Source organism: Vulpes lagopus, chromosome 1, assembly GCF_018345385.1.
Source record: "Vulpes lagopus strain Blue_001 chromosome 1, ASM1834538v1, whole genome shotgun sequence".
Lineage (NCBI taxonomy): Eukaryota > Metazoa > Chordata > Mammalia > Carnivora > Canidae > Vulpes > Vulpes lagopus.
In genome coordinates, this window is record NC_054824.1 from 160,496,022 (window position 1) to 160,515,022 (window position 19,001).

At 36.7% G+C, this 19,001-nt stretch overlaps 1 protein-coding gene and 1 pseudogene across 1 annotated transcript in view; both read right to left on the reverse strand.

Annotated features, from left to right (window-relative positions):
- The window catches only part of SLC9C2 (solute carrier family 9 member C2 (putative)), a 104,939-nt gene that overhangs the window by 19,996 nt on the left and 65,942 nt on the right, over window positions 1-19,001 (reverse strand). Inside the window, exons 15-20 of the mRNA XM_041749701.1 lie at window positions 17,800-17,998; window positions 16,900-17,088; window positions 14,059-14,208; window positions 8,741-8,792; window positions 5,710-5,858; window positions 3,510-3,635 (exon numbers count right to left, since the gene is read on the reverse strand). Of these exons, the coding sequence (XP_041605635.1) occupies window positions 3,510-3,635; window positions 5,710-5,858; window positions 8,741-8,792; window positions 14,059-14,208; window positions 16,900-17,088; window positions 17,800-17,998 (865 nt within the window). The remainder of the gene's footprint in view (window positions 1-3,509; window positions 3,636-5,709; window positions 5,859-8,740; window positions 8,793-14,058; window positions 14,209-16,899; window positions 17,089-17,799; window positions 17,999-19,001) is intronic.
- On the reverse strand, window positions 7,593-8,607 carry LOC121495588 (annotated as a pseudogene).

Consider the following 19,001-nt stretch of genomic DNA (forward strand, 5'->3'; position numbering starts at 1 on the left):
AGGGAAGTCAATAAGGGGGTAAAGAAAGTCCAACAGCCTTAAAGAGGTTTGGAAAGTTAGGGACAGGAAGAAGGTTATGCCCCAGTGACAGGTTCACCTTAGGTATCTATGAATCATTAATTTATAGAGTGATCTTTGTCTCATCAGTTTCCCATTCTTCCTCAGTCACTGATGGATGGTCAGTTAATTACATTTGGAAAATTACTACCTATAAAGAACCAAATTCTAATTTTATCTTAAATTGGATTTTAACAAAACTAAGCAGAATGCAAATTATAAGAAACACCTTTGAGATACCTTCTTCCCAGTCCAAGACCATCTCCTATCTCTCAGGACTATTTATTTGAGATCTATTTTCCAACTATCCCTTATGGCCGCTGGCCATCCATCCCATCAGATTTCCTCCTCCTTCTTGCAGCCACACTTGTACTCGCCAAAGCAGAACATCAGACCCAAATTAGGCCAGGTGGATTTCTCTCTCAAGAATTTGAACTGAGAGGCAAAGAGCCTGGGAATTGAGAACTGAGCCATGAAATCCAAGTGCTAGAAGAAAGGTCCACAGATGCCCACCAATAATATTCCTGAGCTGGCCTGAATCCCACCCTGCCCATAGTTAGTTATTTCTTAGCAGCTTCTATACACAACCCCATTGTCTTTCCAGGTCAACTTCCCCTTTTCTTAAACTAGTTCAAGTAAGTTTTTATTACTTTCAACCAAAAGAGTCTTAATTCAAGTAAATTTCAGATCAATTTCAAAAGAAAAATTCAAAAATTTCTGGTATGAAGGAAACATTAGTATAGCAAAAAAGATATTCAAAGCTCAGTAGAATCTCCTTATGATTGCTGTCTTTCTAGAAAACAAGCAAAATGCCTTAATTGTGGACAAACAAATGCCTTATATATCTATTTGCCTAGATCACAAAGCATGGTACAACCAAATTTGTGGTAAAGCAAACACCATTCTTTGTCACAGTGTTTTCCTGATTCTAAAAATCTAACAGAGGTTTTGATTGGTTGATGAAAAAGTTATAAGCCTTATAATTCATACAATAACCACTTAAAACCAAAGCCACAGGGCAGCCCAGGTGGCTCAGTGGTTTAGCACCACCTTCAGTCCAGGGCATGATCCTGGAGACCCGGGATCGAGTCCCACGTAGGGCTCCCTGCATGGAGCCTGCTTCTCCCTCTGCCTATGTCTCTGCCCTTCTCTCCCTCCCTCCCTCTCTCTCTCTCTCTCTGTCTCATGAATAAATAAATAAAATCTTTAAAAAAATAAAAATTAAAAATTAAAAAATAATTTAAAAAATAAAACCAAAGCCACAAAATGGTAGTCTATGAGTCACATCCAATCCAAGGATGTATTTTGTTTGGCCTGCATGATATTTTCAATATTCTAAATTGGTGTCAAATTTTTAAAATTTGGAAATTTCACATAAAAATTCAGATCTATGGATTTTCTTTAAAAAACCTGACCTCTCCATTATTAAATATAATAGTCAATTTTCAATCTTCATCTTATTTGACCTCAGCCGCTTTTGACATAGTTGCTTATGGGCTCCTTTAAGAAATACTTTCTTCACTCAGCTTCTAGAATACTACTCTCCTTTAGTTTTCCTCCCACCTGATGGATTACTCCTCAATTCTTTTTTTCCCAGTTTTACGAAGTTGTTCAAGTTTAAGGTATACAGAATAATGACTCGACATACATATATTATGAAAAAATTGCCACAAGTTTAGTTATCCATTACCTCATCTAGTTACCAAAAAAAATTCTTTTCCTATTATCAGAACTTTTAGGATTTAATCTCTTAGTAACTTTCAAATATACCATGCAGCAGTGTTAAATACATAGCCATCATGTTGTACAGCACATTCCAGTACTCATTTATCTTATAACTTGGGAGTTTGTACCTTTTGACCATCTTCCTTCAATTCCCCCTCCCTCCATCCTCTACTAGGTAACCAGAAATCTGCTCTCTTTTTCTATTCTTTTTCCTAATTCCTCCTCATCTTCGCTCTAAGTGTTGGATAGCCCAAGACTCAATTCCTGGATGTCCATAATAATTCCTTAAATTAGTACCTTAAATATTATCTCTATTCTGGACAACTCCAAAATCTCTATCTCCCATTTGGCCTCCCACCTGAATTCCAGGTGCCTACTCAACATCTCCATTTGGATGTCCAATAGCTTTCTCAAATTTAACTCATTCAGAATCAAATGCTTGTTCTCTCCATATAAATCTTCTCTAAGTCAATGGGAATTCCATTCTATTTTCAGACTAAAATCCCAGAAGTTGTCCTCTCTCCCTAACACTCTTTCCATAAATACCTATCAACTCTACCTTCAAGACATTGAGAGTCTATTTACCACTTGCACTAATCCAAGCCACCATCACCTCTTGCCTCCATTACAGGAATCATCTCTCTGGCTTGCCCTTGTCCGCTTACAGCCTATTCCCAACACAGCAACAAGGTGGTCACTTTTAAATGTAAGTTAGATCATATCACTTCTCTGTTTGAAGCCTTCCCATATGTTTCCATTTAATTCAGAGTGAAAGCCGAATTCCTTATACTGGCCTACAGAGTTCTACAAACTCATGCTTCATCTGGTCCCACCATCACTACTTCTGCCACAGGGGCTTTGGGGGATGTTCCTTGAACAAACAGCACACTCCACACCAGAGCATTGCACTTGCCTGTAATGCTCTTCTCTCAGATTATCTACATGGTATACTATTGCTTGCAGATCTCTCTTCAAATGTCACTTTCTTCAAGCAGCCTTCCCTGATTATCCCATATATAAAATAGCTTCCCCACTATATATATTTCCTTTTCTTCCTTTTTCTCCATAGCATTGACAATCATCTAATAGACTATATATTTGTGTATGTTGGTGTATTTTTTGTCCATCTCTATCCATATAATATAAAATCCAAAGCAAGGACTTTATCTATTTTGTTCACTGGCATATCTTCAAACCTAGAATAGTCTCCAGCACAAAGAGGATATTCAAAAAATATTTCTTGAAAGAGTCTAAAATTGCAAAGCAACACTCAGCTGACTTTAGACAGAACATGAACTCTGGAATATGCCACAGTTCTCATTGTTCCCTATAATACTGTATACAGCTTGTTTTACTTTTATATCATCTGCCTGGCCTGTATAGTAATTTAAACTTGAGACTCATGCTTTAAAAAAAAAAAAAAAAGTCTTTTTCAGAGTGTGTATCGGGAAGTCCAGAACTCTACAACATAAAGTAATATGGGATTGGTTAATAATGAGTCGCACAGATACCTTATCCTAAGCAGATAAGCCATTGTGGAAAACCATCTTTGCCCTTTGGCTCAAAATGATATCTATTCTTTCGGGTTTTGCTGGGCCTCCATTTTGGCTTACCCTTCATTGGCCATCACAGGATTCTTGCTTTGAATATGCTTTTTTGTTAGTCTTGCATTAGGAAGTGGAAAATAATTATCAAACCTGAGCCAGAATAGAAGACAGAATCTTTACCTTGAAGAACTCAATGAGAACATCTTTATTTTCCAGCCAAACAATATTATGAAGATATTTGTCAGGAGTAGGTGGTGGAATTGCCATTGGAAAGTTATTCAGTGCTTTTATTTTTGCAAGAAATATCTGAAAACAAAAATCAAAATAATGATGATCATATCCTGTGAAAAAGGACAATAGGTAAAAATTTAGGAAATCTAACAAAACTACCATTATGTAAGCTTATTTTGATTTTGACTCAGTTTCTTTCACCCTACTTAAATTATCCTCTAACCTTTTTTGGTCCCTATTCTTAACTCACTGAATTTATGAATTGATATATTAACTCATATTGAACTTAGTATCTCTATAATCCAGTTAACACTGTATTCCACTGTGTCTTAATTTCATATCGCTTAAACTTCACAGTTGGTTACTGTACAATTTAATGCCACATATTCTCAAATCTTTTACATATGTATGATTTGCTTCTCTAAATTCTTCTAATTTTGAAGGATATAGTTCCAGTTTTGTGGGTTCTCAGAAATCTTCTCTGGCTTCCCTATAAGGTAAGAGATAATCACCTGTCTGTCTTATTCTAATGGCATACCCTACAACTCTCCCTATGGAACTAATTACATTATAATATTATTACTTTTACTTATCTGCCTCACCTTCCTATTGTGTAACTTTTGTTGACTTTATGAATAAAGGACTAAATGAAAGAATGAGGAAGAGCCCATGGACTTTGGGGTCAATAGTGTATTAAGTATTCCAATCTCCTTAAGAGTCCATGGTACATACCAGGTATTCAACATATATTTATTCAATTAAATTGGATTAGCTAATCAACTCCTTACAACTAGCTCCTTATGAATTGGAAGATAATTACATCTCTTTGGCTGACAATTAGGTAATCAGTATTGCATTCAATAAGTAACTATTGAATGATTGATTTACCTATTACCTTTCTAAACAAACCTATAGGAAAAAGATCTCTCTCTTCATAAGGGCTATAATTTATTTATTTATTTAAATTAATGGGTATCAAGCACTCAGTTGAATCTTATATAGCCTTCAAAGTGATGAATGAAAAAAATAGAATAGAAAACACAGTGTGTGTTGAGGTATAGCTTGAAGAATACTGTAGTAGCCTTTTTCTTCCTTCTATCAGACACTAAGGAAGAATCATATTACCCATTTAGTCCTTCACCATGATATTAGTCTAAAGAGATAGAGCCTAAAAGGGGAAGGCTGGCCTGTCCCACACCCATTTCCCTTTGGGGACCATGGAGAGGGGACTATGTCCAGGGAATGACCAGAAGCAACGTGCCTGTGAAACTTGGCCAGGAGCTGCCAGTGACAAGGAAAAGCATGTGATACCCGGAACAGCAACACAGACAGAATGTAAGACCGGAACTTCCATGTTTCTGCATGCTAGGAAACAGATTCTTGCAAAGGATAGAAAGAACAATCACATTTGCACAAATAAATGATCTAGATGGTACATGTGATGGAGTGATAGTACTAAATATTAAACATGTTTTCCTCTGTCTTACATCCCTAATTTTTTTTGCAAATACATTTATCATTTTTCAAAAGTCTATTTATCAGCTAACTATTGATAGTGACTTCCCTGCTCCTCTCCTCTCAGAACTGTCCCCTCCCTGACCTCCACCAAAACACACAAGCACACATACACACAAGCTAATCCTCTCCCTATGATGTTAACATTATGTGATTCCCACTCCCTTGCCACAGCTGCTAGGACCAGTCAGTACACATTCCACCAGTAGACAGAGAAGCAGAAAAATGTAGTTGAGCTTGTAGAGGGAGCCAAAAGAAGATGCCAACTCTGATAGGAAATGGAGAATCTGGAAAGCTTTCTATCCATTGTCAAGTCACTTCCAAGGCCTGGCCACATGGTCTGGCTACTGTGGGTTCAGTAAGACATCATGTGTCTTTATAAGAAACCCCTAGCCCTATTTCTTGGCTAAGCCTAACTCAGGTTAGTTTCTATTACTTGCAACCAAACAGCTTTGATATGGTGTGCACCAGGTAGCACTGGCTGCAGCTGCCACTGGCATTAACAAAGGCTATCAGCAAATTAGAGTTAAAATTTGATTTAATCTTCCTCACTCATTACACTCTGCTCAAATAACAATGCAGGCTTGGGTGTTGGGCCCATGGAATCAAGCAACATGGAAAACTGCTTCATTACCTTATTCACCTCGATGCCCTCATGCTTATCAATAATGCCTCTTGACCAAAGGAAGGTGAGGTTTTTCAGAGCTTTAGCAATAACACTCCGGATTGCCTGCCTAGTCTTCAAAGCAATGACAACATCACGACCCTCATGCTCTATGAGTCCTGAAGCAAATAAAACTATCAGTAAGCAAACAATGCAATAATCACAATAATAACTTATATTTAATACTTTATAATTTCCAAAGTATTTATTCAATACCTGTCATTCCTATTTCATACAGAACTTGTGAGGCTGATAGGACTAGAGTTATTTTCAACTTCATTTTATGGATGAGAAAATTGAAAACTGGCTTCCCCTACTAGCTAGGAGAAAATCACTTTCTCTGCCTCATTCCCATGGCATGTCCTACATATCTCCACTGTGGAACTTACAACATTGTGATATTTTGATTTTTACTTATTTCTCATCCTACATATCATATAACTTTGTTGGATGAATAAATGACTTAATGAAAGAGCCCCTGGACTTCCGCTCATGGAGCTTTCTAAGATCAAAGCACATATCTTTTCCTCTTTAATGAACACAAGAAGTCATGAACTAGACTGTGAGTCATGGCCAAAACTCTTTCATCTTAACATGGGCAGAATGCCTGACATCTGGAAGGTACTTTTTTTTTTAATTGAAATGAGCTGGTTGGTAAAATGAAGAATAGCATAATCAGGAGCATAGGTCAATGGAGCACTTGACTCTTGATATCAAGGTCATGAGTTTGAACCCCACTATGAGTATGGAAACCACTTAAAATAAAAAAAATTTAAAAAAGGAACTTGGGTTTCAATGTCAAGTACACCTTAGCTGGAGATCTAGCTCACCATTTACCACCCATATGACTTCAGGCAAATTAAACTTTCTGAACCACAGCTTCATTATCTATAAGATGAAGATAATAATAGTATTTGTCTCATAGAGTAGTCCTAAGGATTAAATGAGATAATGCATATAATGTATATATAATGCATATAAATCTGTTAACACAGTTCCTGACATAATTAGCATTTGATAATCAGTTGCAGTAACCATGTGGGAACAGGTACTTCCTTTTACAGGACTAAATCAAGAGAACTTTGTAATATTACATACTAAATCTAAATCTAAAGCATAATATGAGACAGCAGCCCCTAGGCCCCTAATCTTTAAAAGCACAGAAATAAAAATCTACCTATATGAAAGGTAATAATGGATCCTGGATTTTTTGAGACAGTGCCAAAATTTCTGACACATCTCCAAATTCATAATTTTATCACTAGACCATGTTCTTCCAATTTTGATTTGGAAAGTATTATCCCCATAAATCTATATGGCATCTTACAAAGTGGTTTTACTTGATTTCTTTTATAATTTCCATTTATGAAGGACCTACTGTATGCCAGGCTCTCTCCCAGAAACTTTTGCACACACTAAGAGCCTGGTCTACCGCCCCTTGTGAGGAAAGCAGACTCAAGAAGCTTTGTATAAAATCCTAAGACTCCTGCTGCACACTTCAACTGAAGTAGAGTGCTTATGGATGCTCAAAAAATGACATCTCTTGTAGCCCCACATTCCTGAGTATCTTTGCAAGCAAAGTAAAACAAAACAAAAACACCCTTTGTCAAATGTAATTTTCATGTGTCTTTTTCTTATAGACTTAAGGAATCTGATCTTGCCACTTTAATACACTTTCTACACTCTTCATTCTTTCCTCTATGCTCCCATAGCAAATACATGACCTGCTTTAACTTTCTGCAATTGTCTACTGATACTCTCATACCCTCCATTATGCATATTCGGCATACCTGGCCTATTGCATGCATTTGATAAATGCTTTTTTTTTTTAAACATCACAAATATGTTTTTATTTGTCACCATTAAATGTCTGAATTTTAAACAGATTCTTGGACTGGTGGTTCATATCCATCAGCTCGTTCAACTTTAGCACTGGTCTCATCCCCCGTAGCTTTTCCAGAACTACTACCTTCACCATGAAGCTCCATGAGTTTTCCCAATTCAAACTTGGGCTTCTTCAGCATTTTTACTTTTCTAACAAAAACATCATGTAGTGGATAAATAGACTGACAAGCTTTTTCTATATCTTTTCCGATGCTGTCTGGAATCAATTTATTGACCACTTCTTTCAAGTCATTTGTTTGCACCTCTTGGGTCATGATTTCCATCATCTTTTTCCGGATTTGGCAGACCTGTTGGTGCTGAGCGTAAGAGGTCTTCCGAATCTGATTATGGCGTTTTTTAGTAAAACCAACACAAAATAGACGAAGCAAATAACCATCGGTAGTCTTTACATCAACATGAGCTTCAATCATGGTCTGCCATTTTTTTGACCGTGGAGCACATTTTGTCACGGGTAAGATCCATGCCATGGAAATTAGTCAGGCAGTTTTTGCCCTGCACATCCTCAGTGATTAGCTTGAATTTCCTAAATGCAACTTCATCATTCTGCAGATCAGCAAGGCTAACTTCAAAAACACGACCCTTGAGACCATCAGACGCAATTTTGGTTCCTTGAGTTCTTGTGACTAGTGTTTTTCCAATATTTCTTATATTGAACACAGCTGGCACTTTCACATCATACCAATCTTTCTTAGAAAATGGATCAACCACTTTCTTCTTGGCTCCCTTTTTTTTTTAATTTTTTTTTTTTAATTTATGATAGTCATACAGAGAGAGAGAGGCAGAGACACAGGCAGAGGGAGAAGCAGGCTCCATGCACCGGGAGCCCGACGTGGGATTCAATCCCGGGTCTCCAGGATCGCGCCCTGGGCCAAAGGCAGGCGCCAGACCGCTGCGCCACCCAGGGAGCCCCTTGGCTCCCTTTTTGCTGCCTTTCGTAAGGCGCTTGCTCTTGCCCACCGCCATGGCGCTGCTGCTGATAAATGCTTATTGAATGAATACGTGAGTAATTGAAGGAAAGCGTGAACTTTTCTTACCTTGGTTAAATTATGGAATAATAAGGTGTGATTTCAGGAAGTCAGATATTCCTACTACCTACCTAGTTCTTTGACAGCATCTCGTTTGTTGGTTTCCAAAATTTCATATAATTTCTGCAAGAAGTCAAGAAAGACATTAATTTTTTATTACACCAACTGCGTATCTGGCTTTAAAATCTGAGAAAAAGAAGAAATCTCACTAAATTTATGATTTGGGGAAGATGTTTAGCTCAATTCTCTCCTCTGTGCCAATTCTGCTGCTTTCCTCACTCATGCTCCCACTCATGTTAACAGTGAATAGTGTGCAGTCAGTAGCCTGCATAACTACTGGACTAGCCTTTCTCGGAAAAGATTAGTGTGCATTTCACTGTGCACCAAGGAGAATTCTCACAGATAAAACTCCATTAAGAGAGAGCCAACTGAGCAGCTTTTTGGGCAGCCAGTCTATTAGGAGCATAAAAACAACTGCAATAATGAGAAATTATGGTATTGATTAGTTCCATGATTCCTATAGATAACTCTTGGCATAATGAAGAAATGGCTCTACTCCAAGGCTAACCATGGTGTTCAATCATACAGTAGGTATTGGTCAGATGCCCCCTATGTCCCAGGCACTGCTCTTCATGGAGCTTATTCTCCAGCTTTAAATCTTTCTGGAGCTTTCACTTGGCAGCAAACAATCCACAGTTCCCTAGGATTGTCAGGTACAAATGACTGAAATCCGTCACCCAATTAATACACAGCATAATGCTATTTACAGGAAAGAATAACAAATACAGTGCTATTTTACTGGTTTGCTTTATATATTTATATAATTATATATCCATTTTAGGGGTATGTGGGTGGCTCCATTGCTTAAGTATCTGCCTTTGGCTCAGGTCATATTCCTGGGGTCCTGGGATTGAGCTCCCCAGCTGGTTCCCTGTTCAGCAGGGAGTCTGCTTCTCCTTGTCCCTCTACACCTGCACTAGTGATCTCTCTATATATATCTCAAATAAATAAATAAAATCTTTTAAAATAATTTATCTATTCATTCTAGAGAGAGAGAGAGAGCATGCATGTGTGAGTGGGGTGAGGGGTAATGGGGGTGGGGGGATAGAGAGAATCTCCAGCAGACTCCCCACTGAGCACAGAGCCTGACATGGGGCTCCACTCCAGGGCCTTGAGATCAAGACCTGAGCTGAAATCAAGAGTCTGACACTTAACCAACTGAACCAACCAGCCACCCCTACTGGCTTGTTATCTAAAGTTTAAGTAGCTAAAGTTAAGTTTTTGTTGTTTTGGTCTAGAAAAATCACATGTAATAAATATAAGATTTATTTATTTATTTATTTATTTATTTATTTATTAATTATATTTGAATATAAGATTGAGGTATACAATTTTTATTAAGTTGCTTCTTTTCACTTGATAACACTGAGTCAATATTGGGAAGGTGCCAAATTAATGGCCTGTCTATGACACCTACACACTCTGGTCCCACCCTGCTTGCACAGGGGCTTAGGTAGCTTCCAAGACCCCTTCAAATCAAACTGGATCAATAGCAACTCCGTAAAAACTCTATAGAATGACCTGCACAACAGAGCATAGGAACTGACTCCTACCCACAAACAGTACATAATCATTTAAAGCCTGGACCTACATGTGACTCCTCTAAAAGTGAGCTGCCACTGGTTAGTTTTTGAACCACATCACTTTCAGAATAAACACAAGTTTGATATCTAAATACATCTCAAAAAAAAAAAAAAAAACCACACAACGTTTAAATCTTTACTGAAGTCTCTTTTATAAATGCCAAAGGGGAATTTGTTTTATCTCTTATACTTTGAGGCAAGTGCCCCCAAATGTCAATGCCTTCTCCCAAACTCCTCAAAACACATTACCTCCCATGACTGACTGCTGTTTTCTTCCCACCTCTTCCAGTTTCTGAAATATTTTCTTCTATGAATAGCTCTATCTTCTATTATAGATCCATCTAGACTTTCCATACTTTTTTTTTGTTTTCTCTAATATTCAAAGTACATCAATAAGACAGAAAGAATTCTGTTGCACATTTGATCCAATAATTGGTATTTCTGTAATAAATCTAGAGAATAGTTCTCTAGCCTATCTATAAAGACGTTAGATGCCTTGCTAAAATTCAGCTATACTCTTTCTATAGTGGTCGCTGATCATAAAAGAAAACCTTAAATTCTAAAGATATTTAACAACATGTCTTCTTATATGTTTTAGAAATTAAAATTAGGGGTACCTGGGTGGCTCAGTCAGTTAAGCATCTGCCTTCAGCTCAGGTCATGATCTCAGGGTCCTGGGATAAAGCCCTGCATCAGGCTCCTTGTTCAGTGGGGAGTTTGCTTTTCCCTCTCCCTCTGCCCCTCCTCCCCACTCATGTGTGCTCTGTCTCATTCTCTCTCTCTACCAGATAAATAAAATCTTTTTTAAAAAAAGAAATTAAAATTAAAACATTAAAGTAGGTAACTTCATAGCCTCCTTCCCTCTTCTGGATTTAATAAGGAAAGAGCCTCTCTTTCTTGGCTGAGGCCCTGAGGTAACCAATGGTCATCACAAAAATAGGCACAACAAGCAGAAGACGTAACGCTCAGCCCATTCCTGATTTTATGTATACACAGAATCATTAGATCTAGGGCTTTAGTAATCAAGATTTAAATTATCAGTTTAAAAATCAAGAGTCTCTCCTAGGCTGAGAAAATACCCTTCAGCTATTGATACTTGTCAGTCTGGACCCCTCACCTACATACCTGAAAATGTAACCAAAAATCACCAAACATTGGGCAGGATAAACAGGATGAAAGACAATAACCAAACATGACAAAGAGAAGAATGAACCTCAAGGAAGCACTAATACAGGAGACCAACAATTTTTAAATAAAGAGATTCAATGGAATATCACATTTGTTTAAAAAAAAAAAAAAGAAAAAGGAACCAGTCTCAATGAAAAGAAGCAATCACAGTACTTGGAGATCAAAGAGTGTTCAGTCAAAAAAGAGGAGAGAAAATGTAATAGATGGACTGAATATCAGAATGAACACAGCTACAGACTAAATTCAGAGCATGAGAAACCAAGCTGGGGGATTCTCACCACAAAGAGGAAAGACTTGGAAGTTATAAGAAAACTTGAAACAAGGACTAAATCCAGAAATACAAAAAAATTGTTTAAAAGGGTGATGAAAGGAGAAAATAGAAACCTAGGGGAGGGAATAATCAAAGAAGTGTTGGAAGAAAGATGGCAATGTTCTGATTGTGAAAGCTCCAAGTGCTGTGTAGGGTAACTATTTATTTTTAATTGTAATTTTTTTTTTATTTCTTAAGTTATGTCCCCCACTCAATGTGGGACTCAAACTCATGACCCCAAGAGCAAGAGTCCCATACTTTACCAACTGAGACACCCAGGTAACACAAAAATTTCTTTAAGATTCATTTATTTATTTTGGAAAGTGAGAGAGCATATAGGCATGATATAGGCATGAGTGGTGGGGGTACAATAAGAAAGAATCCTCAAGCAGACTCCCCCTTGAGCACTGAGTGCAACTTGAGGTTCAATCTCACAACTCTAAGACCATGACCTGAACCAAAACCAAGAGTCAGACACTTAGCTGATGGAGCCAACCAGGTACCCCTAACTTTTTTTTTTAATTATACCTAGACACAATGTGGTAAAAATTCAGAACTCCAGGGAGAAAATTCTATAAGCCTCTAAATGGAGAAAGAAAAGTCACCTACAAAAGCACAAGTAAAATCAGACTTCTATAATCAATGCTGAAGACAAATGAAAATCTTCAAGAAAATAGTTTTGGACAGTGAAAAGATTAATTATGAGAGCAAAATACAAAGATTTTTGCATGTGTAAGCCCATACATCACCTTGAAAAAACTACTTATAGGAATTTTTAATAAAAAGAAAAGGAAAAAAGAGGCTCACATGGGACTCCAGAAAGGATGGCTAAGGAATATAAGCTAAAGGACGAGAGGAAGATAGTTTAAGAAACATTTTTTTTTAAATCAATCCATTTGACTGTTTCATTTAGAAGAGTCTCTATCAAGTAGCAGATATTTAATGATATTGATCATATTTTGTTATGGATTGAATCAAATGATAGGTTCTAAAGTGAATGTTATATAATCATAACAAAGTAAAGGTTTTAGTTTTCCATGTATGGAGTCATTTATTGAAAGAATGAAGACATAATTATACTTACAGAATAAAATGTAAAATCTTTTCTTTGTAAAAATAATAGCTCCAAAAATTTAAGATTGGGAGAAAAATAAAAGGCTAAAGGAATATTCTAATCTCTTTACACTTCATGGCAGAGAGTAAATAAAGGCTGTTTAGAGATAAATCAAGAATTAAATACATGTGCACATTATTAAAATTATTATGGCAAGCAGTGGAGGAATTAACACAAGAATGGTTACAATGGGCTATCTCTGGGAAGCAGTAGAGTGGAGGGCAGGAAGGGATACTTTTACTTCTTGTATTTTATTACCTTTGAGTTGTAAAATTCTGCATGACTATTCTTTTACCATCTTTTCCGTGTTCTCTCCTGTCTCTCTATATATATTTGGATTCAAAGACCTTACCTTTCAGGCCATGCAGAGCTACTGAATATTTTTTTTTTTCAACTCAGGGCTTGAACTCACAACCCTAAGATTAAGAGTCAAACTCAGCTTAACCAACTGAGCTGCTCAAGTGCCCTGCCACTGAATATTCTTAAGTAGACAGTCACATGTGAAATTTGAAACATTGCTCTACAAGTTTGCAGAGGGTCCTGGGTCGGCAGTCTTGCATGAGGAACCCAGCCAGGAAGTGATTCACTCCATCTTCAAGTTCCTAGTATGCTCATATCCTCATCTCCCATTTGGTACATACCTCATACTGCCTGGAAATGAGGGTCTTGAATGATTAAATAAATAAATAAATAAATACTACTACTCAGCCATTCTTCAGCACCAGCATTTCAAGTTTCCACTGTCAAATCTTTGTTCTTTTCCCCTCTCTTCCTCTCTCCACTTCAGACCTACTCTTACTTTGAAGACTTGAGTTTTGATTGCTGCATGATGCCCTTTCCAACTTACCCAACCCTTTAGAGTATTACAGAGGCAGATGAGTCTCTAGTCTGTGTTCAGAAAATAAAAGCAAAGGGTAGATTTTCTTCCGTGAAGATCATAAATGAGTTTGATAAAGATACCTGACATTTAAAGAGCAAAGACTCCTCTGCAGGCACCTCTTATAACATAATAAACAATTGAATCCTCTTCACTTGTAATTTATCTGTTGGGCCAAATATATGTAGAAGTAGTCTTAAAAGATATGACTATACCCAAGTGATTGTTTTCCCAAATGACCAGTGCTTGTCTCTCACCTGATATATTGATTCTCGGCTGGAAATTTGTTTTATTAGAAGTTTGGTATCCTCTTGACTTTTGACATAACCTTTTGTAATACTATACATCAAGCGGAGGCGCTTTTTGATCTGCACATCTACAATATTTATCAGCAGTGGTATTATTAACTGGAACAATGAAGAGGAAAAAAAGTCTGAAAATTTAATGAAGAAAAGCACTCTCGAAGGCAAGTGTTCTCAAAGTATCATCTTAGGGAACAGTGACACTGCCCAGAGACGTATTTGAAATGCAAATTCTCAGCCCCCTACCCTCCAGACCTGCTACACCAGAAATTCTGGGGATGGGGCTCAAAAATCAGTGTCTTAACAAGTCCTCTAGGTGATTCTATCTACACTCAAGTTTGAGAGCCACCCTTTAAAGAAATGAAAGGTCAATGAATAATTGGCTCTGTAGCTTTAAGAGGAAGTCCCCACCACTGTCTTTACCCCCCATTCTCCACACTCCCAGATTTCAGAAGACAAGACTGGTGGTGGTCCCTTAACCTGTATGACAATCACCAACCAAATCAACCATCCTTCAGTTTCTTGACTTGCAAGATAAGGAACATAGGATATTAAAGATAATTCTTAGCTCTAAGTTTCTCAAATCATAAGCTTAGGCAAGAGAGTGTAGTGATTGAAGAGAATGGTGTTTTAAATATAATACTTTGGAGATTCAAGTGCCAGCCCTATGACCTGGAGCAAGTTACTTATGACCTTGAGGATTCTGTCTCCTCATCTATAAAATAAGGGTAATGATAGGTAAGGACCCAACGTCCAATGGAGCAGCTCCTCACAGCTGATAGAAACAATCACAGAGACAGAATCAGGTCAGAAAACAGGGTAGATGGTGAGGGACCAGGTCACAAAGGAGGAAGGTGAAAAGAGCAAAATAACATCAAAGCAGAGGAATTACAAGAGCAGAGAAAGAAGAGATTTTTAGCTGCTTTTATGGTTGTGTAACTTTGGGCAGAGGGAGAGATAATAAAGAGGATTTTTAGAAAGTTATTTTCCATGATGTGCTGCCACCCCTTGAGCTGTTCCTAAGAAGATCTAAAGTAAAAATCTCCAATATTCTTCCAAGCTCTCCAATATAGGTTTCTTTTGAAAGCCACATTGTACTGAGACTAGCTATTAAAGCACCTGACTTCATATAGTGGTAACATCTACTTCACAAGGCTATTGCCATAATTTAATTAGATAATGTGTGTCAAGTGCTCTGCACAGTTCCTGGAACATAGTAATTGCTCAATAGAAAGAGGTCATCCTGATTATATTAATTCCTTAAATATACCTCATGGAGATTTGTCAAAGCATGGTGGACACAAGTAGCAACTGTTTCACACTCTGAATAGAGTTGATTTCCACAATAGATCATCTTTAAATCTTTACTTCCCTCAAAGAGACATTTCACAAGGTATTACTTCTACAATAATTATTTTGCCTTCATCTGCATCCAATTTCTGTATAAAAACTGATTACCTAAGGAAGCCTCTCCCTTCCATTTTAAGACTTAGCCTCATACTACACATCCTGACTTCTAACATACTTTGTGTTATGGTGGGGTTATACATTATGTAGACACTTGGCTGTAAACTTAGCTCATAAAGCAAAAATCACAAATAATCAAAATTACCCCTTAAAGCAGGTTTTCTGCATACAACTCTGCATGGTAACTCTTAAGAATAGCAAAGCTTGGTAACATTGATATAGAATCAAGAAAGGAATAGACAATAAAGTCTACAAGTCTGAGCATTCAAACAATTTTGCCTTTAAGATGACTACTAAATTTCATGGAGAATAGGAACTAAATGGAGGATTCCAAAATGAACACCTTTTGTTACTAGGGTGTTTTTCAGCAGTTTTTTAAATATCAATTCTTCATAGCTTCAATATACCAATAAACTTGTCTGACATAATAAGAATTAAACAACTCAAAAAAAATGGAATGGCAAATGAAATCATCTAAAGCTCCCAAGTAAAAATCTTATATAAGAAATCTTCATTGGAAAGAAAGACAGGAGATTTAAGAGCTGAGACTGGAAAACTGAAAATCTACCTTCAGAATCAAAACCAGAGGCATGGAAAGAAGGAATAGTAGTTGTTACAGAGATTGAAGGCCACAATAAAATTAAGCTCCCTAGACTTTATGCTGCATAAAAGTAGCCTGTAGAGAAAATATTTTCATGTTTCTGCAGTTAGGGCTTTCTAGAGAGCAAATTTTACTAAAACTTGGAGAACTTGTTTCTGGGTCACCCCACTTCAAGTGGCACCAAATTTTAATTTATTCACTCAACAAGCATTTTATTAAGAGTTTACTATATGCGGGATCCCTGGGTGGCGCAGCGGTTTAGCGCCTGCCTTTGGCCCAGGGCGCGATCCTGGAGACTCGGGATCGAATCCCACGTCAGGCTCCCGGTGCATGGAGCCTGCTTCTCCCTCTGACTATGTCTCTGCCTCTCTCTCTCTCACTGTGTGCCTATCATAAATAAATAAAAAAAATTAAAAAAAAAAAAGAGTTTACTATATGCTAGGCACCATGTGAGAAAAAACTAAACCTTAAGCAGATAGAGGAAGGTCAGGAAGATGGGATGGGAAGCTGGTATGTGTGGGGGGAGCAGGTTGCCATTTCACACAGAGTGGTCAGGGAAGGCATTCTCTCTGTGAGAAGGTGAGAATGAACCAAGCAGACACCTGTAGAGACAGCGCCAGAAAGACAGCTCCTTCTCTTGTTTCCTTCAGAATAATGAGGTTTCTAAACACATTTAACATACAGTGTAGAAAAAAAAAAAAACAGTATTTAGAAATGTGATATTTTACCTTGATGAAAGGAATAAACCTAATTATTCTGAAATATCCTAGTATTACTGTCATTTGAATAAGAGCAAAGTTGTCTGGTCTCAATTTGACAAAGTATATACAAAAGATATCAATGATTCCAACAAGCATGATAAGAAACTCCAAAGTATTCCAATATTGATGAAAATACTTCCTTTTCAAACTTATTATCTATTTAGAAAACAAATAGAATGTACGTTATTTCATAGCACCTATGCAATAATGGGGGTGGGAAAGCATCTTCAGAATTAGCAGTTCAATCCTCAACTACAAGTGAGTTGTACTCCAAAAGTTGAGTTTTAAGTTATTCATTTGGAATTCCAAAAATTTTTTTTTAATTTCCAACTTCAAAAATTATAATTTGATTCAAAATATATATAATGTATAATGAAGTTGAAATGCCAAAAGCAAGCAATTAAAAATAGCAATAAACAGAGTCATTGCAACGATCTTAATAATAAAGTATAAAAACAGTAATGCTGACAAGTCGTCTTCAAAGCATTTGTCCTAAAAAGCAGTTCTCATCTTATGACAAGGACCTAGCAAGCCAATTAGGGTTTATTCACTTATTCGTTTTTTGCATCATTAGTGAGAGCATTTGAAGGAAACAACCATTTGTATTTTCTATCTGGATTTCCATTTCTCTTGCACGTCAATTGGATTTGCTCCACTTTTATGATGCTTACCTAATATCCAAGACCATGACTATAATACTGATTTCATTATTAAACACAGAAAATTCAGAAAGATTATTAAAATTCCAAGATCCTATCAACTACTACATCACATGGCTTCTAGTATCAAGGTATTTCAATAATATGACAAAAATAGATTCAGAAACATCTGAATTGTTCTTTTCATTGGATACATTTTGAACAGTACCTTCATTGCTGATTGAAATATGTATAAAAAGACAAAATAGTTGTTCACTGACATAAGTCCTGACACATTTAACTCTCTTGCCATTGGCCATAGATGCATTATCATAGGATAAATGTACATTACTGTTATAATATGTCCTGCATATTCAAATTCTTCTGAAAATACCACATGACATACAAAAAGCAGAAATTTATTATCCCTGAAAAAAAGAGAGCAATAAAATGTTAGATCACATTAAAAATAAAGCAACCGAGGGACAACTGGGTGGCTCAGTGGTTGAGTGACTGCCTTTGGCTCAGGGCATGATCCTGGAGTCCTGGGATTAAGTCCCACATTGGGTTCCCTACATGGAGCCTGCTTCTTCCTTTACCTGTGTCTCTGCCTCTCTCTCTCTCTCTCTCTCTCTCTCTCTCTCTCTGTGTGTGTGTCTCTCATTAATAAATAAATAAAATCTTTAAAATATATATATATAAAACAATTGAGACCTGAAGTTCAACATTTACTTTAACAAATCATTGATATTAATCTGGAGAAGATTATAAGATATAAAATATAAAATAAATAAGCAAAAACCTAAACCTTCAATATATAATAATCATCATAAAGATAAAAATATAGCTGTTACTCATCTCTATCAGGATAGGGAGCATTTTTCAAAATCAAGGCAAATAGTACATAAGAAACAAGGCAAATATTCATTCATCAAAAGCAAGAAGCAGAGAAAAATGTCAACATCACTTAAAAGTAAGAACAGGAAAAAATATTCTATTCAGTAATTACCGTGATGTATTTTTTTTTAATTTTCCAACCCATCCTAAGTAGAGCCTAAAAAAAAGTGGTTACCTGGGTATATGCTACGATCCTAGGATTTTAATTCTTTATATATCTCTTTAAACTTGATACATAGAAAAAAATAAAAATATTATCAGAATTTGTTATGAAAGGTATGTCAACACCCACTTAAAAGTTAGTAGCATGAATATTTCTGGCATTTCTCACTTTTACATCTTTTGTTAACAGAAAAACCTTGTCTTCCTGCTCTAAAAAGTAGATGAGTTCACAAGTTGTAATAAAGTGAGGAATTTACACCAGTTAAGTAAATCTATATCTTGTGATGTTTTAGAAAATTGGTTACAGATATTATTAAGGCTATGTTGTATTTTTCCTAGTTGTGGACATCAACAGAACCACCCCATGGCATG